General features: G+C 38.5%; 1 protein-coding gene and 1 long non-coding RNA gene across 4 annotated transcripts; one reads left to right on the top strand and one right to left on the bottom strand.

Moving 5' to 3' along the window:
- Positions 1–241: 241 nt before the first annotated feature.
- Positions 242–15,645, top strand: C1D (C1D nuclear receptor corepressor). Of its 3 annotated transcripts, XM_075088406.1 has the most exons (6): positions 310–334; positions 571–635; positions 9,431–9,577; positions 10,838–10,904; positions 11,365–11,420; positions 14,163–15,645. In XM_075088406.1, exons 3-6 carry the CDS (start codon positions 9,431–9,433, stop codon positions 14,337–14,339), a joined length of 447 nt encoding a protein of 148 aa, XP_074944507.1. In that variant the 5' UTR covers positions 310–334; positions 571–635; the 3' UTR covers positions 14,340–15,645. The 3 variants fall into 3 exon arrangements, with proteins under 3 accessions (XP_074944506.1, XP_074944507.1, XP_074944508.1); XM_075088405.1 differs by lacking the exon at positions 571–635 and having other exon boundaries at positions 242–332; XM_075088407.1 differs by lacking the exon at positions 310–334 and having other exon boundaries at positions 634–723.
- LOC142055035 (uncharacterized) lies at positions 13,773–24,182 on the bottom strand. The gene is made up of 3 exons (XR_012659782.1): positions 24,097–24,182; positions 23,145–23,244; positions 13,773–14,158 (listed from the first exon to the last, which is right to left on the bottom strand). It is a non-coding gene; the product is annotated as an uncharacterized LOC142055035 (long non-coding RNA).
- Positions 24,183–26,336: the final 2,154 nt, after the last annotated feature.

Genomic DNA, 26,336 nt, shown 5'->3' with positions numbered 1-26,336 from the left:
TTTTCTGCCCTAAATGAGCAGCCCCATTCTTTCTGTTACGGACAGAAATCGCTGTCATCAGTGTCACTGTCACGTCACTGGTGTTCCGGCTACACGCGGTGAATACCCACAGCGCTGGGAGGGCGTGTAAGCCCACGAGAAGCACCCATCTGCCGGGACGCAGCGCCCCACCCCCACTACATTACCCGGAGCCGCCCCACGACCACGACGGCGACGCGCCTGGCAACGCCCGCCCCTCGCGCCCAACGGCTGCTGCACTGACGTCATCGCTGCGCGCCCGGCGAGGCCCCGCCCCCGTCGCTGTTCCCCGCCCCACGTGCGGCTGCTTTGAGGTAAGAGTGGCTCCTCCTGCCTCTCCGTGTTCCTCGGCTCGCGCGTGGGGCTTCGTAGGCGCTCCCCACCCCCCTTACCCCCCACCCCCGAGGTGGGCCTCGGGTTGTCATCCCTGCCGTCAGACCGCTTCCTGTGCTTTTAGCGGTTTCCAGAGGCGTTTAAAAAGGGACAATGCGTTGTCGGGAGCCGGGGCCTCTGGTGGCTGTTCACACGTGGGTTGTCTCGGTCCCGTAGGTTTTTCGGTCTGTTGAGAGAGACACGGAGGTCAGATTGGCAGAAAAGGCTGGCGTCAGACCACGACGGTATGCCGTGAGCAGCAGTCCTGCGTGGGTCTTCATATCCGGCTCCTTTAGGGAATCTTGTGACTGAGTGCATTCGGAGCCGGGTCAGGTGCTAAAATCCCATTTTACCAAATCTCTGAAGGGTCGGTTAGGTGTTCCGTCTTTCACAAAGAGGCGTTAGAACAGGAGATTTTGGTTATGAACTGGTGGGAAAGCCTCAGTTTGCACGTGCATCTACTTCACCTGGTGTGTGTGTGTGACCAAGGAACCTGTGTGCGGCCTAAGAGCTAAACTGGGCTTCCAGGGGAGCTGTAAGCCAGCGTTAAACAGCCCAAGTTGTTCTACTGCCACTGTCCTAAACACGGAGATGGCCCCTAAGTACCTCCCCAGAACTGAGCTTCAAGTTGTGCGCGGTACTGATTCTGTTAGCGAGTGTAAGCATGGTTTAATGCACGACTTGTTTAACCACCCATGAGAAAGAAAATATGGACTATAGGCTTTTCAGCTGGTGTCATGCCTTGAGGACAGTTGTGGTAAGGAAGGCTGTACTGTAAGCAGTTAAATGGTTATGTTCCTATTAAAAGTCAGTAAAATAGGGTTTGCGACTCAAGGGGCCTTGAGAACTTGGTAATTGTTGTAAGAAGAGCATGTGTTTTTTGAAGAGAAGATACAATTTGCACATACAGGCCATGGTTAAAATAGTTCAGCAGCACTCCTTTGCCTTAACAGAAAGACAGGTGATACTTAAAATTACTAAGTTTAACTACTTTGTAATAAAGTATGTCTCGTTACGGTTCTCTCATGTTGCTGCAAAGGTGAAGATGTCTCCTTCATTATGCTTTGTCACAGCCTTCTGACCGCAAGCTTAGTTGCTGTGAGCAACTTAATAAGGGACTTTGACCTGAAAATTAAACTTTGATTATGCTAATTAAAAGGCCTTATTTTTGAGACCAACAAAAATGGAAAGATTTGATTGTAAAATAAATAAAAACTGAAAGGTGTCTGGCACATTTCTTAGTTTTAAAAATATAGAAGAACACTTCCAAAATACTTGGATATTGCTAATCCTGTGGTGGAATGATGCTTGACAAAGAAATGAGAAAGCTATTAACACAAGGCTATACCCCAGCACATGAGAAACTTGAAAGTGCTTGTTAGAATTCTGAGGCTTCCTATCAGAAATGCAGTGCAGAAATCACACAAACCTTTCTCATAAGCACATTTCACTCTGAAGTGGTTTAAGATTTTTAGAATCCTTCATCTGTGTGCAGTTGGTCTGCTTTTCATATGGACTGCCAGCCTTTAGTAAAGTTTGTTTTTAATGGCAGCAGTAGAAAATTGGAGGTTGCGTATGGTATAGAATGGTGAACGGAGGAAAAACGTCAATTCTTTTAAATAAACAACAAGGCACTGGAATGGTGCTGGTCACCACAGCTCCAGGTAGATGTTGCAGAACAGGAGCTGTAAAGGCAGCACAGGAACAAGAAACAAAGGTTACTGGTTGAGGGGTAACAATGAGAGTGAAGCTTGATATTGTGACCTTCAGAGATGATGCCAAAGGGATGTGATAATAGACTATGAAAGCTTTGAGGTTACAAACTTCATTACCTTTGTCTGAGCTCTCTTTGTTTACTGTAACTGTTTGCTTTTCTCTATTCTTCATGCAGGCTTGCTATGAGGCGTTCTGCTGGCAGTGTTCCCCATGCCTGCTGTTCTGTATAAGCTCCATTTTTCTGTGCTGGGAAATTACTCTGATTCCTTTTTCCTGTCTTCCTCTAGTCTCCTGGTTCTTTGTTCTCTCTTCCATGTCAGGGTGTGGTTACTCCCATGCCCTTTCTTCCTGTGCCAGGTCAGAGTGTGTCTCTGTTCTGCCATCCTACAATGTTTTATCTGTTTCACCCCCTGTGAAAACTCCATGTCCCTAAATGAATTTCCCTATTGCTCCCTCACTTCTGTGATTTTGCACATTGCTCATCTATGTTCATAGTAGCTGGTCTTCTTTTTGTCAGATTATCAGTTGTTAAATTCTATTTAGGGGATAGGTAGAAAAGATTTTCCCCATTGTTCTGTTGCATCAGTAAGATCGATGTTCAGAATGCAACATCTCACAGTTACTGCGTTTTGTTCAGACAAAAAATGGGTAAATATGCTTCTAGTAGTTGAACAGAGTCTTGTTAGCACAGTTAGATAATGAACAGCCACGAATGGATTGGGGACGCTGTTCTAGACTAATATATTTATATGAAATATATATTAAAAATATGTTTGTATTTGATATATATTGCAAATTTGCAAATATATAACACTGTATTTGATATATATTGCAAATACAGATTTAAAATATAAATTGAGTTCTGATAAAAAGAAGTACTTTTTCATGCATTGTGGAACCAGTGGCTAAAGAACACAAAGGAGGTCAGCAGTTTAAAAGGATTAAAGAACTCCTTGGCTTTAATTCTGGATATTCATGGTGCTGATACTAGTGGAGAGTGGCAGCAAATTTTAGAAGAGGTAGTAAACTCCATGGTTTAGAGCATACAGGAACTATTGACTGGAGGCAAGTTATTTCCCATTTGCTGCAAATTTGGTAGGACAGATGTATTCAGTATTGACTGCTGTCACAAACAAAAACCCACTGCAATACAGGTGTACTGAGTTTCATCCACTCTGACAATGTGTAAACTGTTTCATAAAAGGAGACAGTATTTTGCTGTACAAGAAGTTCTTGCTAGGTTCAGTGCAACCAAAAGTATACTTTTTAAAGACCAGTTTATATGTACAAATTTAACATCACTTTAAAGCCCCAGTCTTGAACTAAGCTGTGGTAGCATAGTCTGAATGTGAGAGCTTTTATTGAAACCTCTCACTAAGAAGTGTTCTGGACGTACCTAAAGAAACATGGTTTTATCATTGTACTTACTGGAGGGTGTCCTGACAGACTGCAGCTGAACAAGAATGGGTATACTGGATTTGTTCAGAAGAGGAAGCGACTATGTCACCAAAGATGTGGAACCTAGGACAGCTGATTACAGAGAATAAAAATGTTTTACAAATCATGCAGATGGAGTTGAAGGTTTACACCAAAGTTGATTTGTGTGGATAGAGAGGGGGCTGCAGTGAATATGGGTTGTTTAAGCCAAGCTGAGATGCCTGTTTTATCCTGTGATATTCCCTATGGGCTGAAGCATAAGTGAGCCTCAAAAATACTATTCCATCCCTTCAAATATTCTTTTAAGACAGATCAGAATAAATCCTCTGAGGCTGAAGAGGCTTTATCTGAGTGGCATCAGCAAGAGCCTGATGGCTGTGAGCTGTTTTGTAGGGTTCTTCTGTGTAGGTTGGGATGCTGAATGGAGCGTAGCTTTGCAGGCAGAGTTAAAAATGATTGCTTGGCTGTTGCCAATGAATATTGTAATTTAGTGCAAAGAGTGTATTGGATAACTACAGTGGCTTGAGTTGGGATATTTTTAAGGGGATCAAGATAAGCCCATTGGTGCATACTCGGTGTTTCATGGTAGGCATAACTACTTTTGCAATGGAAATCTTTCTTGCAAACAAGATTGTGAGTTGGCCTTGGAAGAGTGCTCCAACAAATTGTACTAGATGTGCTCTTCAGCTGCCCAGAGCTGGCTTGAAAGGCATTAGTAGCAAAACAGATCTGTGGACACAGTGATGACTAGCAGGCAAGTAATTATTTATTATGCAGCAATGATGCTGAGGAATGTCTGTCACAGATTAGAGCCTATCATACTTAGAGCTTTGCAAACATGGAATAAAGTGGATTTCTCTGCCCAAAAGAGGTTTGTGATCAAAGAATTTAGTCATGATCTCTGGTAGCTTTAAATTTAAGATGCTTGTTCCTATTGCTCTGTTATCCCATAGCCACAGTATTAGAGCAGAAGGGACATCTCTGCTGTGCTTGCACATCAGCCACATTCACTGCAGGTTGTGAGAGCTCATAAGAGGGAGGACAGTGTCAGTTTTTAGGAGCTGACAGAGATGGTTTGTAATATTGATGTTTCTAATACATTTGTTTTGAATTTGAGAGAATTTTATATGTCCTGACTAAAATGTTTTGGGTTTGTTTTGGTTTTCTTTATATAATCTGTAAATATCCATGAAAAGGAAGAAAGTGTGATCTTATTTTTGTTAATGAATGATCTGAAAAAAAGATCTGAGCTCCCTATGAAGATGAGGCCTTCTAATGTTTAAGAAATAGGTTAAGAATTAGCATGAAGTGTAAAATGAGTTGCAATATTAAGCAGAATGAAGAATCCTAAATTACTTTTGTCTTCTGTTTACATGTTACAAAATATTTGAAATACACCATTTTTATCTTGAACTTGGCAGTTTTAATTCCAGCTGAAAACCATGTGCATGACACTAAGCTTTTTTTAATTCTTTCATTTGGGGTTTCCTACTGCCATGTTGATATATGCGTGTAGCTTCCATTACTTTCACAATGCAACTTCAGCAAAATCTCTCATAGATGTTCCCAGGGCCTAATTAGAGTTTATATCTTTCAGTATGACAGATACAGTTTGGCTGTGGGCATGGGCAAGAAGTTAGGTTTGGTTTTGCTTTTCAAGCCAGCTGGCAACTACTTTCTAAGGCTGGTGTTAAAACACCAGATATATTCGAAGATTATTCATAAAAGCCACCTGCAAATTGTCTGCAGTTTCCCTTTTTAATTTTTTTACCTTTATATGCCAGTAACGGGTGCGCTTTCCTTGAAAGCAGTCTGCAGAGTTCTTCTCTTTATTCTCCTGGAAGAAAAATGTGAAGATGGATGATTTTGCTAGTTGTATTGTGCACAATCATGTGTATTTTGTCTGTTTTAATTTAAGATTCCTTAATACAGCATTTCAGTCAGTTGGATCTTAGATCAATAGCCACATTAGCACTAGGACAAACTGCTTCTGATTGTCACGTGTTTAGTCTTTGTTCTACAGTCTGCAGAAGATGACGTATTTTCTTTTGCTTTCTCTTCTTCATATTTGTGCCTTTTCTGTGGTTCATAATGTCTGATATTTCCCTCCCTTCCCTTTTTGCAAGTTGAGTATACTGCTTTGATTTACACTCTGTTGACTGGAGAGAAAACAAGGTGTTACTTGTTTTCTAAGCAGAAGATTTCATAACTGTGGTCATGTTTTTGAATAAATGAGAATTTATTCAGAGATTTTCAGAAATTTCAGAATATTCAGAAATTTTCCACCTGTGGAAACTCAATTTTTTTATCAGACTTAAATGCAATGAATAAGTTTTGCCATTAAAATGGTTTACTTTTGTGATTTAAAGTCCTTTTCTTCCTCAAAGATATTTCTTTTCTGTGCTGTTTTCCCAAAAACTACACGGCAGTTTTTATGCTCAGGGTTAAAAGGGAAAGTTGTTTCTGGTAGAATGATATTGTGAAATCACACGACATTTTTCATTGCTATTTGTTTGCCTCAGTGTCCTTAATCAAAGTAAGCCATTTCTATTTTACGTTTATGGGTTGTGAACTTTCCTTTGCATTCTCAGATTTAAATCTTGTAAAGTATTAAATTGATTTATGTCATTAAATTAAATTAAAATCTTGTAAAGTATTATCACGCGCACAACTACAGATTGTCTTCTGCATAAGGGTTATTACTTGATAATGAAAATTCTTATCCTTCTTTCCCTTAGACTTCCCCATTATTCACATGCTTACCCAGCATTTTCGTAACTTCTCTTATCTGAATATTTGTACTGTCCTTAATTTTTTTAAGTGGAATCTCTGTGCCAGATAAAATTTGGTTGAAAGTCAGCAAATCCAACAGAGAAAACCTGTGTAGTAAACATCAACTTCAGGAACTGAACTAAATTTCTGCTTGTTCAAAATATGTAAAGAAACACTTGTAAAACTTTGAAGAAAATTTTGTTTGTGATTTAACAGCTGAAGCATAACTATTGAGGGCAGTATAGCCTTTAGGTATGGTTAGAGAATCACTGAAGTGGTCTTAGTTCCTCCCATCCTTGGCTTTCTCATTCTGCAGGTGTGTCTGTGCAGTCTGTGTGTTGATTTTGGCAGGAACAATTTTGTGAGTTCCGGGTGTACGTGTTTTCTAGGGTAGTGTAAGTTTGCTCTTGTTGATTTAATGTTACCAAAACTATTTTAGACTGTTGACTGCTGCCTTACTGTTGGCATGCGCCAACACTGTAACATGTCCTGTTTAGAGATTAGTAGTGCTGAAACAACAGTGTACTAAGAAGAGGGAGGACCCTACGCAGCAGGAGTAGGAACTTGCTAGTTTTTGTGGAACAGAAACATGAGTTCAAAAAATTCTTTCCCCTCCCTGGGCAGAAGGAGTGGACTTATCAATGAAGGGTACTATACTGTGCAGCCTTGCTCCATTGAAGGCTCATAGTTTGGTTTTTTTCCTTTCCTTGCTAATTGACAGTGTCAAGTAAGTTCTTTGTGACAGGAGTGCAAGCTTAATTCCTTCTGGTTCATGAGACAGTAATTGGAGAAAAATACATTTTGGATGGTATCTGTTATCTTTCCTTCTCTCTTCCTATTCTTCCTCTGTCTCATTCTTTAAGTCTATCTTGGGATATTGGAAAGAATATCATAAACGCTCTAGTGACTGTTTATCCTTGCAACTGCTGTAAAATAGCTCAAGTTTGTTTTGTTTGTAATACATTCCTGCTTCAGGAGTTTGTTGTTGTGGTTTGTTCTTTTTTGTTGGTGCTGGATGCACTGACAGAGGGAAAAAAGGTGTAATTTATCATTATGTTCATGCATGTCCACCAAATTAACACCATAGTAGATTAAGTCGTAGTGATGCTAAACTCCAGATGACTGTTGGATTACGCCTCTCTCCCTGTATGTGTCAACGTGTAATGACACGATGCCTTCTAAGCAGCCTTAACTGTATTAACAGCTGGGAAAATTTAGTTTCTTCTGTAGCTTTGAGTATTTTTTGTGCTGTATTATGTGACTAAAAGTTAGCAACCAACAGTGTTTCTGAACTCCTTTAATCAACCTAACAAGGGTTACTATAATGCAGGTTGCCAGGACAGAACGAAACACAAACAAGGCTATTGTAAATGGCAGAAATATTTTGGTATTTTGCCTTTCTGTGGGCAGCATCTTACAGATCCAGCTCAGCTTTCTTGCTTAGGTCTGCTGCAGCTGACTGAAACGGTATTTATATGTGAGAGTTACATGCTGGGATAGGGAGGAGACCTTCAACATGTCTTGGTAGCATTGTGATTCTGTTCTCAATCTGAAAAACAGCTCTGACCAGGATGAGAAGTCATGCAGCTGAGTAGGATTATAATTCTAACCTTTGCAAACAATGGCAGCAAAACTGGGCTCATTAACTAGCTGATCGTGTTTCTGGCATCACACTGGTGCAGCTAAAACTGGAGTTGCAGACAAGCTTGAGTAGCTCCACGCTGTTTTTCCTCCCAATCTTCCTCCTGTTTGACCTCCAGAAGACAATATAAATAAAAAGAAACCTCTCTCACACATACCATGCTCTTGCCAGGAGAAGGGAAAGATAAAATCTTTATCTAAAACAAACTCCAGAGATGTGACAGCTGGTTGCTGTTTCCTTGCTGTTTGCACTGGCTGTGTGGTTTGGTGTTCATAGATCAAATTTTCAGTATGCAGTTTCTGCAGCTTATGTTCCTGCCCTCTGTATTCAGCAGCTGGGTAGTGGGATTATCACACTGATCCCAAGCAGGAAGGACTGCAGTGATCCAGGTGCTCCCACTGTTCTTGATGCAGCTCATGAAATGGGCAGGAAGATTACATATTTCTTTCTCTCTTTCCTTGTAATGTTCAAAAAATTGTTGCTCAGTCAGTAGAAGTTGAAAGTAACGTAGTTGAAAGTAACGTAGTTGAAAGTAACGTAGTTGAAAGTAACGTAGTTGAAAGTAACGTAGTTGAAAGTAACGTAGTTGAAAGTAACGTAGTTGAAAGTAACGTAGTTGAAAGTAACGTTAACTCCCCAAGAGAATATGTGATTTATGATTTGAGAGGAATTAAAGGTATCATTTGTAAGCCAGCAGCCAGATGACTTGGCAGTAGCCATACCATGTTACCATGAATGCTGGGATCAAAAAAGGAGTGATTTGAGATTTTTCACATCTTTGCTTATCTCACAGTTGCCATGCATAGATGCGTCTGCAAGATTTCCAGAGTATTCTGAAATCCCCAAATCAACTCAGCTTTGTTAGAGTTATATTGCAGATTGTAATACCCCACAGAGAATTAAAAAAAACGGATACAGGGTTCACAAGAATTTTTTTGACCAACTCCTAAATTTAGCACTGGAAGACGTAACTAACCCTGAAATAACTGGCGCTGCATAACCGCTTTAAAACTGAAGTAATGTCTGTTCCTAAGACAGGCTGAAACCATATCCCTGTGGGTTGTTGTTTTTTTTATTATTATTTTATTTTCCCGAAGTGTCCTGGCTCTTGCTTGGTGTAGCTATTCATATACTAGGACTTACCGAGCATTTCTTTCAAAGAAGCAGATAATTTCTTTCTATCACAGACCATAAAAGCTAAATACTGGTTTGGGACTGTTACAAGAATACTTACTACGCTCATGTCATTTGTAACGCTCCTTTGTGCCATTTTCCACAGCAGTTAGGAGATATCCCTGAAGTTATAGGACCTTTAACTGTGCCACTATTGACATTAGCTGCTAGAACTCTTCAGAAGCAGGCATTTCTTATGATGTTTAATGAATAAATGCTAATGCTTTGTATTGTAAAATACAGTCTTGACTCTGTAGGGACTTAATGAAAAGGATTATTAGTTTTGTTTCCTCTTTCCAGATGGAAATGTCAGAGGATGATATTAATACAGAAGAATACCCCACTGAAATTCATGATTATCTTGCAGCATTTGAAAAATCTCTTGGTTCTGTAGATGAGATGCTGAGGACAATGATGTCAATTTCCAGGAGTGAGCTTCTCCAAAAGGTAAACAATCTTCTTTTGGACAAAACCTTTTTGTTATTAATAAAAGAATACCTGAGAACCTGAACTGAAATAAAAAGGTCTGTTAGGCTAGCCACTGCACAGAGAACTAACAAATACAACACTTCCTACCCTTGATAACTAACATTTGAAATTCTTATCTTTCTAAGATACAAACTAAACAATGAAAAATATGCTCTTCCAAGATGAAAAGCAATGATCCTACCAGTGAGCTGTTCAGGTAGAGGACATTCTAGCTTATTCCTGACCTTCCTTAAAGTGCATGCTGAGTGCTCTTTTGTAAAGGAGGGGTCATTCACATTTTTTTCTGAGACATTTTCACAACTAACTTAATGGAACTTGGTATACCCAGAAGGATGTAAAGGTGAATTGACAGCAGTGAGGATTGATCTGATTCTAGAAGTCTAGGCTTGTAGAAACTGCTGCTTGAAAAATGGAGCTGTCTCCTCTAGCTATGTTATAAGCACAAGTCTATAAAATGTGGGGTTTTTTAGGGCATGAAGACAGGACAAGGTTCTGCCTGAAGACTTCATACAAGCCTCTCTGTCTTTTAACATTTAAAGCTTAACATATATTTCTTCAGGGCCAGAAAAAAGCTAGCACATGAGGGAACTTCTTTGTCCTCTGAGGATTTCTAACACAAATAAATTATGAAGATAACAGTCTTGACAACACCGATCTTTTGACAGTATCCATGTTAGAACTAGTGAGCTGTACAATGATGTTATCGGAGTTTCTGGAAATCCTATAGGACTAAAATAATAAATCGACTCTGACAGCTGAAGAAAAAAACCACTTCACTACCTTTATTCTTCCTTTGCTTTACAGCCCTAAGTATTCCAGCATGCGCTGAACACAGTGTACCGTGTCTAGTGTTAATGTTCATTGATTGTTTGTAACATACTATATTAATATTTGAGCCTCAGCGATCTTAAGACTTTTTTTATTTCTTTCATTGGTAGCAACAACTACTTTGAATTAAGTTTTGTTGGGAAACAGGGACTTTTTTCTAGCTATGGGAACAGTAGTCTAAGAGCTACATGTGAAGAGATTTTTGTGCTTGTGGCTGTATGGGACTGTGGCATTTAACATCAGACTGGAAAATGACATGAATGCTTGCAGAGGAGAGCTTATTCAGTGTGTATATTTTTATGAATACATTCACAATTGTAAAATGTGCATATTACTAAAATCTGTACATATCTTAAAATGTGTAAATGTGGTCGGTTTTTTTCATTCTAGTTAGAACCTCTTGAGCAAGCAAAGATGGATTTGGTTTCGGTGTATGCGTTAAATTCAATGTTCTGGGGTAAGTACGCGGTAGGGGGGAAAAGTAGTATTTTTGATTGCCTTTTGAACACCTTCTAGGTACCTGCAAATGTTAAATAATCATATTTCATAGCCAAATAATTAGAAACTTGTAATTACCCGGAGGACCCAAATTATTGCCACCTGTAGGATAACTGATGTTGAAACTCCAAATAAAAAACTGATATTTACAAAAGCTGACTTTGTATGTGCATGAGGATATTTCTTCCTGTTTTTTCATGGTAACCTTTTCCGTCCTTTTAAGGACAGAAAGTTTAACTATGTTAGATTTTTTTTTTTAGCTGCAGTATTTGATGATAATAGTTTGTCAGGGATTTAACAACACCATTAACTCCAATTCTTATTAATGGTTTTATGTGGAAACTACAGTTTTCTTATGTGACTGGGTCCTCAGTCATGACAGCCGTCAGTTTCAAAAAAACCATGTTTTTTTCTTGTAGTATACTTGGCTACTCAGGGAATCAATCCAAAGGAACATCCAGTGAAACAAGAACTGGTAAGATTCTTACACTGCATGCACTGCAATATCTTAACTTGCCCAGAACAGTTAGCTCATATAGAAGTGAAAAAGTGTTAATATCTATGTTTAAAATTGGTATGTTGCCGTAATCGCACACACGCTACATGGTATTACATAACTGTTGATATGCCCTGCTGGGCTCTCTAAATTAAGAGTGTCATATTTTTAGCTCCAAACAGTACTGTTTAAAGCTGAAACTGCTGAAATTAGAAAAGAACAAGAAGATGAATGGTGTCACCTTATCTTTTCTCCACCTTTGTTTGAGAATTGGATTCTGAACAGAGCACCTTTTCACTTGTATCTGTTAAATGGAAAAATGTTACATGTCCGGTAATAATTTATAACTTCCAGTATGGCATTTTTTTCTTACAAAAACTTGGAATCATGTTAATCTCTGAGGCTGCCTTTTCTTACTTTTGTATGACTGTATAGTGTGGTTGATTTACTAGTGAAGACGGGAAAGAGCCCCCTTCCCCCTTCCAAGTCCTCCATTAATTCATTTTCTCAGCAGTAAAGAATCCAGTTCAGCAACAACGCTAAAAGCTTTTTTGGCACCAGTTGTATGTGTATTGTCCAGTAATTCTGCATTAGTGACATATTTACAACCTACAATAAATCTTTTAGGTTTGTCTTTATATTCCATTTAGATGCATGACTACAGTATAGAAGGCCAGCTATCTTGAAAATTCTGCTGACTGAAAAAAATCAAATCATTTAGCCTGAAGGAAAAAAAAATCAAAACTTATAGCTACCCATTTTAATGCCTGTATAAATGAAATTTTAAATCTGGGTAATTGTAAAATACTTAGCTTAAAAGTAATCCTTACATAACCATAGAACGGAAGATAGGACTGAAAAATGTGGAAAGCTAGCCTGAATAACAAGAATACTTTTATTTTTAATTTTGTGAGGTTTTCAGTAGTCTAGATGGTATCATATTAAAAAATGGATCATTTAATATTTCATGAGCTTTCAGTCAGTTTCTTGTTCCTCCTATTATATAGTGTCTGAATATTGTGTTAATTTAGCAATACTAAAAAATAAATTTTATCTCTTCTGCTGTAGATGTTTTATGCTGGTACTTTACTTCACAATTGCCAGTCATTTTAACTCTGAAGAATGAGAATATTACCATAGGCTAGATTTTTAGCCCGTTCTCTTTGCCTTTTACAAGTATCAAGGTGAACGAATGCACAAGAGCATTGTGATGTTCTTACTCATGTGGAAAGGGAATAAAACCAGACTTTGTCATGATGATTTTGTGTTTAGAATTTTGCTTCCTTGTATACATACAGGGAATACACAGGGATTCAAACTGTATTAATAAAACTCATATTCAAGCTATCAGAGTTCATTTCTTTTGTCACATTGACATTTGTCAGCTCCTTTTTCCCATGTTGATACATGTAGGTTTGCCATCTGTTCTCATTAGCCATCTCAGTAACCAAAGAAATATTACAGTCTATCATGATTTCAGACCCTGTAAAGCTCTCCTCATTAAAGCTGTGTTTTCAATACGGAAAGAGTGGCTAACTTTTTGCGAAATCAGTTGTTTATAATGGTCACTGAAGATTGAAAATCAGTTCAGAAGTGTAGGTCTCTTAACTTTTGTTCCAGATTCAAAAAGCTGTCAATGGCTGTGTGAGAAATGTGTGGATTACATAATATCAACATTTACTTAGTTAGCAGTATCCATAAATGTTGTTAATCCACATTTATCATTCGGGTATCAGGTAGAGCACTATATATATATATATAAAAAAATATGTATATATATGTTACTGTTGTTTGTATTACAGAAACACCTAAAGGCCCTAGAGTTGAAGGCCATATTAGGCTAAATATGTAGACCTGAAATCAACCAAACTTTTATGTATTTTACAGAATTACTCTAAGTGTCCTCTCTAGTCACTGAAAAGAAGCGGGCACTTAACAGAGGGTGATTCCCATCTTAGAGGGGTTTAGTTACCCTCTCAAGGTAATTTTCTTTATTGATTGCAGAAGTAGATGAGGATGAGTAGGCACATAAATGAGATTGTTAAGCTGGGAGGGTATACTTAGGTGGGGCTGAATCCAAGCCATGCTTTGTTCGTAAAAAGCTCTAGACACCAAATGACTATGGTAGGTTAAGATAGCAAGAAAGTATCCCCTTGCTTTATGGAATGGCAGTAGAAAGAGGCTTTTTCATTATTTATGGTCGTAAAAGGAGCCTCTGATACAGCTGGAAATTCATCAGGCCATCTTAAATAGGTTCACTGACAAACCCCTTTGACCATTTCAGGATCTTAACCACAAGATATGGTTGTGGTTTGACATATGTATGTCAAATATCTAAATATTATTTTGCCATCTTTATGTAAGCCAAACTTCAAATTGACTTCAGTATTTTGTTTTATAACTTTGCAAGAACAATTCTCGTCTCACTGTAAATTAGATGCAGGGTCTTTGTCTCTGTAGGACTTCATGTTCCTATGACGGTGGATGTCACGCAAATATTAGTATGGTAGGTACCTGTGATGGAAAATCTGCTAAAGGGAAAGCCTCAAGTTTGCAAAGAGCTTGGTGTATTTATATTTAAATGATGCTATTTTTCTAGGTATCATAGTTCTAGAAATGTACAGTGTGGAGAGCTTCTACTCATTGATTTTATTTTAGCAGCAATCTTGTGAGGGTGGTGTGAAATGTACTTTTCCTTTTTTTCCTTTTTTCTTCGTCTAGGAGAGAATAAGAACATACATGAACAAGGTCAAAGAAATAGCAGACAAGAAAAAGGCATCCAAACTTGATAAAGGAGCTGCTTCTAGATTTGTAAGAAATGCACTTTGGGAGCCAAATGCTGAAAATGAACATACCTCCAAAACTCCTGCTAAAGGAAAAAAGAGAAAGATAGACTAATTTTTTGTTTCCCCTTTTATAGACACACCTAGAATTTATTTCAAAATTGGTTTTGCATACTGTGTGCATCTTGCAGAGGTGCTGTATGGCAACATCTTGATTAAGTTATACTTCAGAATTTTACAGGATTGTATTTTGTCCAGAACACTTGTTGCTGAGGTAATCACATTATATGTGTATCTGAAAGTGCCATTTGATGTGAGAGAAGTAGCATTTCATTATTCAAATAATAATGACATGTCATATGCTTGCTGGTAATAGGTACCAGTGATGTTTTACTGATAATGCCTAAGAATTCCTGGTTTTTTTTTAACTGCCGAATGATTGACACTTTTATATGTACTAAATCTCCCGAATATTAAAAAGTCTCAAACAATGCTATCCAATCTGTGGTCTTTATGCAAGAGCAGTGTTTACCTTCTCATTACATCGTTGTGTGAAATGCTGTATTTGTAGAGTTTTGTAACGTTTATTCACTGTGTTAAACTGTTCCCTTTTCAGCTTCTGAACTTGAATGTTTCAAGGGCCACAAGCAAACAGCCTGGATTCCACTCTAAGTCACTGTGTCTAGTCAATGGAAAAAATAGATATCCCCAAGGGGCAATTTCTAGGGCCCAAAAAAAGGAACAGGCTAGGGACAGCTATTAGGAAACAGCACATGCAGGAACTTGACTGGAATTTTGGCTGTAGCGCTTATCCCTTACTGCTGACACTGAGAGAGAGAAATGTGCTCTGAGAGGTGGTAGGAGTGTGGTCGTCTGTTGCAATTTCTCAGAACTTCATCACGGAAAGCATCCTCTGGTGCAGTAAAAACTACTGCTCTGTTTTGCTAATATTCTATTTGTTTTCCTAAAAATGTGAAGCTTAGTTGTTTCGAACAGGCAGCGTGTTAGTTTCTTCAGAAGAACCTCACTAGTTCCTTTTTCAATACACTGCAAAGCAAAACTCAATTATCAGCCAAAAAGTTGTTTAACAGTTAGCAGTGACCTAACCACTTATGAAGGAAAAATAAACAGTTCACCACAATGCAGTTTGGGTAGCAGTCTACAAAACTGGTTGGGAGATGGTGTGAAAGACTAAATGATAAGAACAAATTAATCCGGTATACATATAGTACTGCAAGCTGAATGATGTACAGTGGATGGTTACTGTCCTTACAGAGTTGTACTGCAACATGCAATGAAGAATAAGGACTAAATTGAATGAGGTGCTAAAATGAATGTTCTCTTGTCATTGACTACCTAAAAATACATATTTGAATGTAAAAGTTCAATACATTGACAAGTTTAATAAACTCAAAACAGTTGTTGTGTATCTCTAGAAACTTTTTCAGTGGCTGGCAGGAATTTACACATTTTTGGTTACAAGAAACTCTTCGAGTAAATAGCAATTCCTTCAATCCAACTAACAAGTGAACTTGCTTATATATATGTTCATGTGGGTACCTAACTTTGCTGCTTCAAATCTGCAGGACTGCTCATGTAAGTGTGCATGCCAAAGGCCCATTAACATTTTCCAGCTGAAAGCTAAAATGAGAATGCTTTATTTCTACAGGTTAATGTCATGGTTACGCAAAACAAAAGAGCTGTTGGGCTCAGGAGTCTGTTTTGTGTGATTAAGGTTAAAAACGCAAATGACCCCAAGGGTGTTCTTGACCAAAGACAGCAATACTCGTGTAAAGCAGTTCTCTTAGAGTACTAAGAGAGTTTGGACAGAGTTTGTTTGGAAGTCTGTGTGTCCTGTCATGTACTCCTTTCAATGTGATTCAGCAAATGCTATCTGTAGACTACTATAAACAGATTTCTGGACTTTGTGTGGATGTAGAGGTCTGCATGTGCAAAGCATGGAGTTAAAAATGTTAATCTCAAAACCAGCAATTAAAAAAAAGAAAAAAGGCCAGGTGTCCTATGTACTAACTGGGAAGACAATAGCATAGAAGTGGTTTGAAGTGGCACAAGCCAGAAGCACTTTTAATATAGAGATTTTCTGGGAGATAACTTCTTATACTTTGAGAGGCATTGTTTTGAGGAAATGGGTAGCTCAGCTTGTATTTACGCACAGTGCTCTTAATTAAAAGGGGATTGAAGGACATTTCCATTACGTGATTTTGCTCTTAAGCTTCAATTATAGCTTTTGTTTTAGAAGGATAATTTCTGAAAAAATCATAATTCAGTGTCCAGTAAGGTACACAGGATTCATTGGTAAATGTTTAAACAAGAATAATGCAAGGCTATTAGCTAAGATCTACGAGGTAGAAGTCCATCTGGTATAATTAATTATATACAGGTATTTGGCATTTGTGATAGGGCAGTTTAAATTGATGTAACAAATGCAACTTTGTGAACTTTTTTTTAAGGCTCGTACCATTCAGTATGGCTGTTCACAGCCTGGATTTGTGGCTTTATTTTTCTAACACAAAGAAAACAACCCAGACAAATGCCCCACAAACTAAGAAGCATCACTATGTCCTTATTATTCACTAACAGTCCTATTAGAAAGAGGCTTGAAATACAAGATCATGAGTGCTAAGTGTTCTTTACATCACTGAAGTGTTCTTGGAACATCTAGACTTCAGGATAGCTGTTTAACTTCACTGAGGTCTCAAATATGAGATGACTTGACTGAACATTGTGAAACTTCCTCCCTGGAAAAGCTACATAAATATTGGAATAAAAAATAACAATTTTCCTGCCTCAAAGTAGGAGGCTGGCAAGAAGAAAATGTATTGCAGTGGCTGTGTTCATAACCCTGTACAAGCCATAGTTTGTAGAATGATTCTACAGGGCCTGAAAGGGAAGGAAAACACCTGGAAGGCTTCTGGTCTTACTGCTGCATGTGCTGAATGTGGCGCATAAATACCAATTCTGCATTAGTTAATGCCAAACGTAATGCAAAGAGTTGCTATTATAATAGCAAAAATTATTAGTACCAGTGAATAAAAGTATTAATGAATATAAGATAAAGAGAACATTAAGCTGTGTGTGACGCCTCTCTGCTTTGTCTTGATTTTGCTATAAATATATTATGGGTTAATTAATATTAGTTTGATGTACCAGCTAAGAGAAGCACTAGCAAAATTGCTGAGAACGTTTTTAACTAAACCAATGATAAAATTATGTAAAACTCTTTAAGTTATGGTATAAATATATATTTAGTTGAACCAGAGGCTAACTGATGTGAAAACTAGTGTGTTTTGTGTTCAGGTTTTTAAGTTAAAAGTGAAAATAGTATTTATTTTGTTAAAGATTTTGTATTGAAGCATGCATTTAATGTGTTACCTGTTCTTGGAACATTTCTTGCTTTCTAGTCTTTGCACCATGAAAGCAATGAGGTTGGTAAGAGCATATGAAGTTAGCAGCTATGACTAGAATTTGATATGAGGTTGCATGGGGAATTTTCCAAGTGTACAAAAAAAAAAAACCCACCAACCTTCAGAAGAGAAATTAAAATGTAAATCAAGATTTTAAGCCCCGTTAGCGTTAGTGTTAAATAGCTACACTGAAATAGCGAACAGTTCTTGGCGTCATCCGGGAAGCACTGTGCTTGGCAAAATTTGGAGGTCATTGATTGGACAGTAGGGACTTGCCTTGATTCACTGAATTTAAAGTCAGTGGGAGACATTCCACTTGGTCCTCAAGGATTAGCATGGCTTCATTGAACTGGTACAGTTGGACAGGAAAAGTAAATTACTCAGTTAACAAATCAATGGCGTAGGACTTTGTGGTAGATGTCTGGCCCACTACTTGGTGTTTTCTCAGTCAGAAAATTATCTTTTTCTAAATGTCTAATGAAAGGTGTCCCATCCCCCCCATCTATGCAAAGGAGAAATTCTACAAGAACTTAAATTCCCACCCTTGTAAATGCTAGCCATGAGTTGGGAAGTCAACACACCACTGGTGCTCATTTCTACTCCTTCAGTATTTTTATCATTGGAGAATTGCATGCTCAAGAGTGGATGTTTTAAGATCCTATTTCTTCCTGGCCTTGAAAATCAAAACCAGCATGAAGCTTTTTCAAAAAGGTGTTAATGTTGCTGTTTCATTGTAAATCTCAAAACAGTTCTCTGGAATGATAAAAGTTACACAAACTTAATTCTCTCAGAATTAAGAATTTTCTTGGATTTAGGAGGGTAGAGTGAAATTCACTTTTTAACTGTGGGGCTGGGACCACTAAAAGTGGAAAGGGAAATTCTGGTTTCCATAATAAATGACATACTTTGCCCAGAGATGAAGACCTGGTTCTGCAGCTCCCAAAGGAGACCTTGGTTACTTGGACTAAGGCTTCTATCAGCTGTTGGCTATAGGAAGGCTTTCGGGAGTTGTGAACAGTAAACTCCAAATGGTAACTGGAAACACAGTGGAGGTATACTGGTGTAAATGGCATTCTGCGCATAGGGTTCCTTCTGGCAAGATCTGCTGAACTTTTGACTCAATTCATGCAGATTCTCTTCTACTGAAAGCAACTGTAAAAAACCCTTATACCTAGAAAAAAACTTTCCTCTGTTTAACATTGCTACAAGGTGGGATATGTGCCAAGTTATCCATAAGAAAAATGAAACAATTTGATTGGAATGTCATTTCTTCCACCACACATGGCTGGCTAGTTATGTATAGCTGCTTTAATGTGTTAAAGTGTAAGGAAACAACAGCAAACTATTTTTGATGTAAATCAGAAGTTGAAAAAAAAAATTAACTTCAGCTAAACAGAAAAACATTGACATGCAGATTGGAGTATAATTGGAGAAATGATTGTGAGGTGTTGTGGAGATGTTCTCCTTCTCCAAAAGAGTAAGTCTGACAAACTTCAAGCCAAAGAAACTTTCCAACTTAAGAGGGCCAAAATAATTGAAACTGGTTGCATCCCAATGTGGGCTCTTTGTCATAAACTGAGCTATAAAGATGCCAAAACAGGACATTAGTTAAAAAGACTATATCTGTTTCTTAGTTAGAAGTTTACTTGCCAGTGATGAAAAACAAAGCATTAGGCAACAGCAATTTAGGGGAATATAATACAGAAAGTAAATAACGCAATTTGTCATTTTAGAATCATATGTGACACGTATTAGAAAAAAATGCATTAAAGTTCTGCAGTGTGACGGTGTAATTTTTCTTTTTGCTAATTTGCTTTGAGTGATGTTCCTTGCAGAGAGCTCCAGAAAGTCCACAAGAATGCTTTTGTTTTGCAGATCACTCTTAGCATCCTTAGCATTAGTGGTAGTTTGTGCCTTTTTTTTTTTCCTTCAATTTCTGCTTTCCAGTATGATACACTGGTAATATTTTACTGATAGAACTAACAGTTTGCCTTTTTGCTGACTTTTAACCTTCCCTGTAGGAGAAGTTTACAGATCTATGGAATACTTAGTGCTGGTGATCTCAGAAGCAGACCTTGAACTGCTCAATCTTCATCAGCTGTAGCAAAGGGAAAAGAGCAAAAGCTTGTTTTTTCTACTAAGCTGAGTGAATATGGCGTGGAAATCTTGTAATGGCAAGCTATCAATTTTGTAAAGTGATATATTTCAGAGGGGATACTAAATTTGACTGTGAATAAAAAGCTTTATAAATGGAACATTTAAGAGGCTATCTTTTACTTTTCAGTGTAGGGTTGCCTTGACATGCATCATTTCAATTTGGCAGCCCCAGCAAGTGGATGGAAGCAATTCAGTATGATAATTCAGTATTGCCAAGAGGTTTCTTCTCAGTCTAGTGTGGACACATTCCATGGACGAATTTAAAGCCTAGATTAAGTGATAGAAAATGGGTCTAATTCAGCAGTATGTTGTTCCAGCTTTACATCAAGACAATCTTGAAATCAAAGGTACCTAGGTGGGATATCCAGAGTACATGAACAACAAAATGATTTTCAAGCTAGTGATCACCTCAAATTCATGGTGATAGATCTTGCATAGCAATGATCCAGAATTGGCAGAAAAGAAACAAAATTCAGCTGTGCTTGCAAATAAACTTTTAAAGTAGTAATTCTAGGGACAAATTCTTAGCTGCTGTTTACCAGCAGACCCTGTTGAAGTAAATGAGCAGCTGCTGACTTGTGCATGTGAAAAAGTTGTCTGAAAAAGCAGTAGTCTTTAATATTGCCTCATTTGATAGGAAAGTTCATTTTCATGAATATGTTGTAGTCTTTGTTTCCTAGAATGTTTATTTTTTCTTTGTCATTTGAGTGGTTTTGGCCTCACAGAAACAAATTAGTTATTGTTTAAAGCCACAAAGTTGCTGACCTAATTATTAAAAGGTGAGAAGGAGAAATGCCTAGTAACAAACACTGTGAAGTTGGATAGCAAAAACAATCTTTTTAATTTGTTGCCCTGGGCTGACAAACCTCCCCAACTCACAAACAAGACAAAACGTGTTTTCTCTTGCAAAGTTTCCATGGAGAGAGCGTTTCCTCAAGGCAGTTAATCTCAGGAGGTGCTGTCCATGTATGTACACATTACACATCCACCTGTGTGTTATGTATCTCCTGAATGGCAGTAAGTTCTTCTCTCAGTGTGTTGCAGAATACAAAGTGCAATTAGCGAAATGCTATTGTTGGAGACTGTGTATGACATCACAAGCTTAATTCGCTATTGCTTTAAGTCAGTTTAACTGACTGATTTCATTAGGACCACAGTAGCAAAAACTGCACAGAACAACTGAGAATTTGGCTTTATGTAGGTATTAATTTCTTCATGTAACAAAAATGGCACTAAAAGTCTAGCTGATTCTAAGTCAGTGACTTCCAGTGAAATTTACACGTCTGTTAAAGTCCACTTCCTCAATCCTTTGACAGTTTTTGTTAAGCTTTGTTTACCTTCTATTATATAACAAGCTTACAGCTGATACTTCCATACAGTTCCTCGGCTTCTTATGGTAATGTTCTGTTCCCAGATGTTTATAATTTTGCCAGCTTTTAACTACTTGTAATGGATTTTTCATGTTTGGTTTCTGCCATGGCTGATTTTTTTTTTCCTGGGAAGTTTGAACAGATTTTCTTACAGTTGTTCAGGAACATGGTTTGTAAAGTATAGGCCACGTTGGCAATGTTAAATAAAACTTCTGACTGTGTTTTTCTAAACGTTGCAACTGTCCTTCATTGATGTAAAAATTGGAAATGCATTATCAGGATGTTAAAAATAAAAGCTATCCCAGTGAATCTCTATCCAGGTTAGGGCTCTAAAGAAACCTCAGAGAACTGCATGGTAGATACTGGGCCTTAATTTGGTTGTGTTCCCATGCATGGTCATCAGCATTACTGAGCTCCCAGTAGTTTTGAAGCCACAAATAGCTTAGGCAGTAATATGGGCTCTGCAATTAAAGTCCAATTTATCTCAGATGATGGCATGGCCCTGTAGCATACTATAATTGCAGAATTGCAGATCTAGCGTACAACTTTGCAACATTAACAGCATTGTTTCGATGTAGCTTTATTTGGATTTCAAATTTTTAAAAAGTTAATGTAGGCAAAGGATGGTCTTATATGCATCTGATTAGTTTACATTATGATCACACTGGAGTTCAACTTCACACCAGTTTAACTAAAATGGAGTTAATTCACATGTGTCACCTTCCTAAGAGGCAGCTCCAGTGAGAGTGTACCTCTTTTCACTGCTTAAGTATGCTGAATGTATTAGAAATTTGAAACTTAAATTTTTGTCTCAAATCATAATGAAAAGAAGGGTTACAGTTGTTATACTGGGTGGTTGTGGTTTGTGGTTTGGTTTTTTTTTTTCTTAAGCTGTGAAGCTGTTCCAGGTTTGAGCTGGTAAAATGAAGTCTGGTCCATTTAATGTATTCTTTTTAATAGGTGTTCCTGGGCTGTGTAGAATGAAGTATCCTATTTTCTGGAGTGCACTCAGATCATTAAAGACTAATAATTCTACCTCATCCCTTATATATAGAGTTACACAGAAGAATTCTGGGAGATAAATGAGTAATTTCTGGGCGTAGGTTAATATTTCTAGAGGTACCTGTGCTTTAAAGCGCCTTTTTTTTTTTTCCTTCCTTCCTGAAACCAGATTGAGACTTGGCCCACTTAAAAAAATTAACAAGAACACAAGAAGCTTCAAAAACTTTTTTTTTTTGCTTCTGCCACTTAGGTGAGATTGTACTACCAGAAAAATTAAGGGCTAGATTTTGCCTTCGGATGTGTTTGCAGAGATTTTCATAAGGCAAAGAGGCCAGATTCTGACATTAGCTACAGTGACTTCTGATTTGCAGAGAGCTTCCTGACACATGGCACTTCCATTCCGATAGCAAAAAGCCAAGACATAACTGAGCCAAGCCTTCAGCTAAGGCACAGTGGTAAGCTCATCTGTGTCCAAAAAGAATCTGAAGCTCAAAGTCATTTAAGACAAAGACAGTATTGGGTAGCCTGCTGGCCTCAGGAACCTCAGTGGCCATTGCCTTTACTAATCTTTGCCAGCTGAGACATACTCTATTCAAGCATCTGATCCAAAGTCCCACCAACAGCAGGGAAAAAAAAACCAAACAAAATTCTCAGCTGGTGTTAACGTGAGTGACTTTGTTGGCACTCTGTGTGTTAATACATCTGTGGCCCTGATGTTGTTCAAATATCTGAATATTTCTTTGCAATGTAACTGAAGAACACATCTTAATGCTTAGGTTTTGAAAAGCATCTGGAAAATGAACCAGACAACCATGAGCTTAGAAGTTTGCATTTTTCCCTAGTTAGTATATCTGATACTTCCTTACTTTAGTAGGTTAGATTACTTGTATAAATTTGAGAGGCAAGCATTTTTCAGTTTGATTACAGCACAGCAGAAAAGGCGTGTAAATCCTCATGTTTAATTACCTTTGTGCTTAAAGGCCATTTCATCTCTGTTTTAGTCTTTCATCTGCTTTTCCTATGTCCGCCTTCAACATAATTCAACTGGGTGGCTCTCCTTCTGCCTCTGAAATTAGATTGAATGAAAGAAATACTGCCAGGGCTTCTCACAAGTTTGTGCTCCTTGGGCACATCTGTGTGATACTACCTAAATGACAGCAATTGCTAAAAAACCAAAATATATAAAAACATCTTATAGTAGGTTAAATTAGTTTAAATTAAAAGGGAAGGTGAACAGCATATATATCCCTTGAAACCAATATGTACTGTTGGATTCCTTTGCAGCATCTGCACAGAAGTGTCTCTCACCACACTCCAGAGTCCTCTGCCCTCCAGAGCAGGCAGCACTCCTGCCCCCAAACCATCCATCCACACATAACACAATAAAACAGATGTTTGTTCCTTTAACCACTTGATACATCTCAGCAAGAAGCGGTTGACTCATCAAAGTTGTAATACTATAGCTAGCTAGTTTTTATCTTTCATGGAATATAATCACTGATCATATCTGCTTTGGCATGGATTACCTTGTTTAAATACATAGGTGCATCATGCATGGTTTAAGCCAACACAGCAGCCAGGTTAAGTAGTTTACCAGAATACTTGCTTTTTTTTTTATTATTATTTGAGCATAACAAAACTCATTCTCTGATGGGGCTGTTACTTGCTTCAGTCACCACTGTACTTCTAAGCTCAGGAGCTTAAGGAACGCCATTTTCCTGTACCTCACAAAAACGCACCCAGAGGACATTGCCACCACCTAACCGCTGCCCCTTTCTCCCCAGCAAAGCCCTTCAGAAAGAGGCATGCATCCTCTGGACATCCTAAAGGCATACAACGCTTGTCCTGAATTTAACAGTTTGTGTGCGTGTTTTTTCCCTTCTCTGTACTCCCCCAGAAAATAAAGGCCGTAGCTTACCCTTCTACCCTGCCTAACATAGCTGCAGCCTCCGTGTGCCATTTTGTGGTCAGTCACCACCCAATTCCAGGGTTAAAATGGCGGCGGCGCCTGGCAGGCGACGCCCCACGTGTGCAGGGATGTGTGGCGCTGTGTTTGTCTTCTAGCGTGTCCTTCGGGCCCTCTACAGGAAAAAGGTATAATTTACTTCTCTTTGCACTTACATCTAAGTGCATGTGTCACTTAGTGGAGGAGCAGTTCTGCGAGGAGGCAAAGTGGCGGTTTGTTACTGAGGAAATGTATTTAATGTTTGAGGAGCTCTGTCATTACAGCCTCTGTTGGAGGTGCTGTGTGGTGATACTATTTGTTATTTCTCCATTCCTTTTATGTTTCCCTAGCATATACCGTGGGTAGAAGTGCTGTGGCAGGCTGGTCAAGAGTGGCTTTGCCTGGGACTTCCCTGTGGTTAACATGGCGGTAGCTGTCATCTCTCTCACTCCGCAGGCAGCCCCGGAGGAGGCAGAGGCTGAGGATAAAACTGGGTTGGGAAAGCGGGAAACCAAATTTAGACGACACCTTTGACACATGGCGTCAGCGACAGGCTCTTTCTGCAAATTTTAACTTTGCTGGTTCTTTTCCACTTGGTGGCAGCAAAGGAGCATCAAACAGGCTGGAGGCAGTGGTGAGAAGTCCTTTTTTTTAAAGCGTTAGAAATTTGCTGTTGAGGTCCAGGGACAAAAATCCAAACCAAACCAAAACCAAACCCAAAACCAAAAAACACCCACCCCCGAACAGGAAAAGAACCCAAGCTTTCAAAATCTTAAAAATGCAAAAATATTACATTTCTAAGACAAGTGAAACTGCTGTTCCACCCGTCAGGTAGTCACAGTTAAAAATGCTGCTTTTCTTACCTTATTTCTTCTTAACAAGCCTGTGTAATAGACTGCACCGTGTCTTTTTAAGTTTGGCAGATTTTAGCAGCTTTTTATGAACAACCAGTTAAATTTCCATATGTTCTGCTTAGTTTCTTTCAGATTTCTTGGAGAAGTTTTAAAAATGGTGTGTGTATATACATAATGTAGTCTCTGCAGGACTGGAAAGTAATGCATTGACTTCTAAATTCAGCTGAGTTTATAGACCTGTTTCTACTCTCACTTATGCCTTGTTTATACTCATGGAAGTTTGCTAACGCTGATGGGTTTGTTTCTAATTTACAATGGTGTAAGGAAGAAGCAGATCAGGTTCTTCATTCTTCTGCTCCAGATCCTGAGTGGAAAAAGGCAGTGTTTCTGAACTGCAGACTGGAAGACAGGATCCCAGCTGCTGTAATGAGCCATGCTCTGTGGACTCCAAAGGCTTTGCACTTCTTTGGGAATGAAGTGATGCAGATTTATCAGAAGGTCTAAGCAGGTCTTGACTTGTCTTCCCTGCGTACTGCCTATCAGTCCTAGCTGACATGATGTGTCATGCTAGGCCTGTTATTTGAGGTGATCACATCTGTGCAGTGCCCCATTGAGGTTAGAGTTCTGTCCCTCCTAGTGGGAGAGTAAAGATGGTCAAAAGCTGCAGCCTTGGCCAGCAAAAGTTGATGTTCTTCTATTAATGGAATTATGCTGGTTTTCACCAGCACAGGAGGATAGCCCTGAATACCTGCTCTTATTTACAACTTTATCTGGGCAGCAAGGTCTAATTTTCACCGTGTTTGTTCTCTGCTTAGCATCTGGTCACTGATGATTTTTCATGCCTGTGCTTAAACTAGCAAATGAGCACATCACAGGTCCAAGAAACTCGTAAGTTAAGTCTTGAGTCTTGCTTTCACTTAGACCACTGTAAATCTTGGGATAGCCTGACTGATTCCTGTGGAGTTACACCATTAAAATAATAAGACATTAGTAAAGACTTATTTTAAGGGCTTCCTTAGACCTGAGGTTTGATTCTGCTTTGAAATAAATCAGGGCTGGCTCTAATGAACTCACCAGTATTATATAGTTGTGAAATCCCGATGGGAGCAATAGACCTTGTGTTCTGTTTTACATTCCTTGAGCAAAACTTCTGGTGATTCACCCTTCCTGCCCCAGTTTCCCCACTGAATTTAGGAGGAATGCAAAGTCAAGTCCTTTAGCTTCATTCACAGCCCATTGACCCATGTATTTACTTGCATATCGGTCTCCTTTTTCCTCTCCAGAATTTCAGCAGTATGAGTCTCTTTGAAGATTTTACTCCTGAATCAACCCATTGGTATAACATTACCCTGGCCAACT

The sequence above is a fragment of the Phalacrocorax aristotelis genome, chromosome 3 (assembly GCF_949628215.1).
Source record: "Phalacrocorax aristotelis chromosome 3, bGulAri2.1, whole genome shotgun sequence".
NCBI lineage: Eukaryota > Metazoa > Chordata > Aves > Suliformes > Phalacrocoracidae > Phalacrocorax > Phalacrocorax aristotelis.
This window is presented reverse-complemented; position numbering and strand designations above follow the sequence as displayed.

Coding starts and splice junctions, on each gene's coding strand:
- C1D (XM_075088405.1), top strand. CDS start 9,431: ATGGAAATGTCAGAGGATGATATTAATACAGAAGAATACCCCACTGAA. Junction 9,578..10,837: donor GGAGTGAGCTTCTCCAAAAG/GTAAACAATCTT, acceptor TTTTCATTCTAG/TTAGAACCTCTTGAGCAAGC. Junction 11,421..14,162: donor ATCCAGTGAAACAAGAACTG/GTAAGATTCTTA, acceptor TTCTTCGTCTAG/GAGAGAATAAGAACATACAT.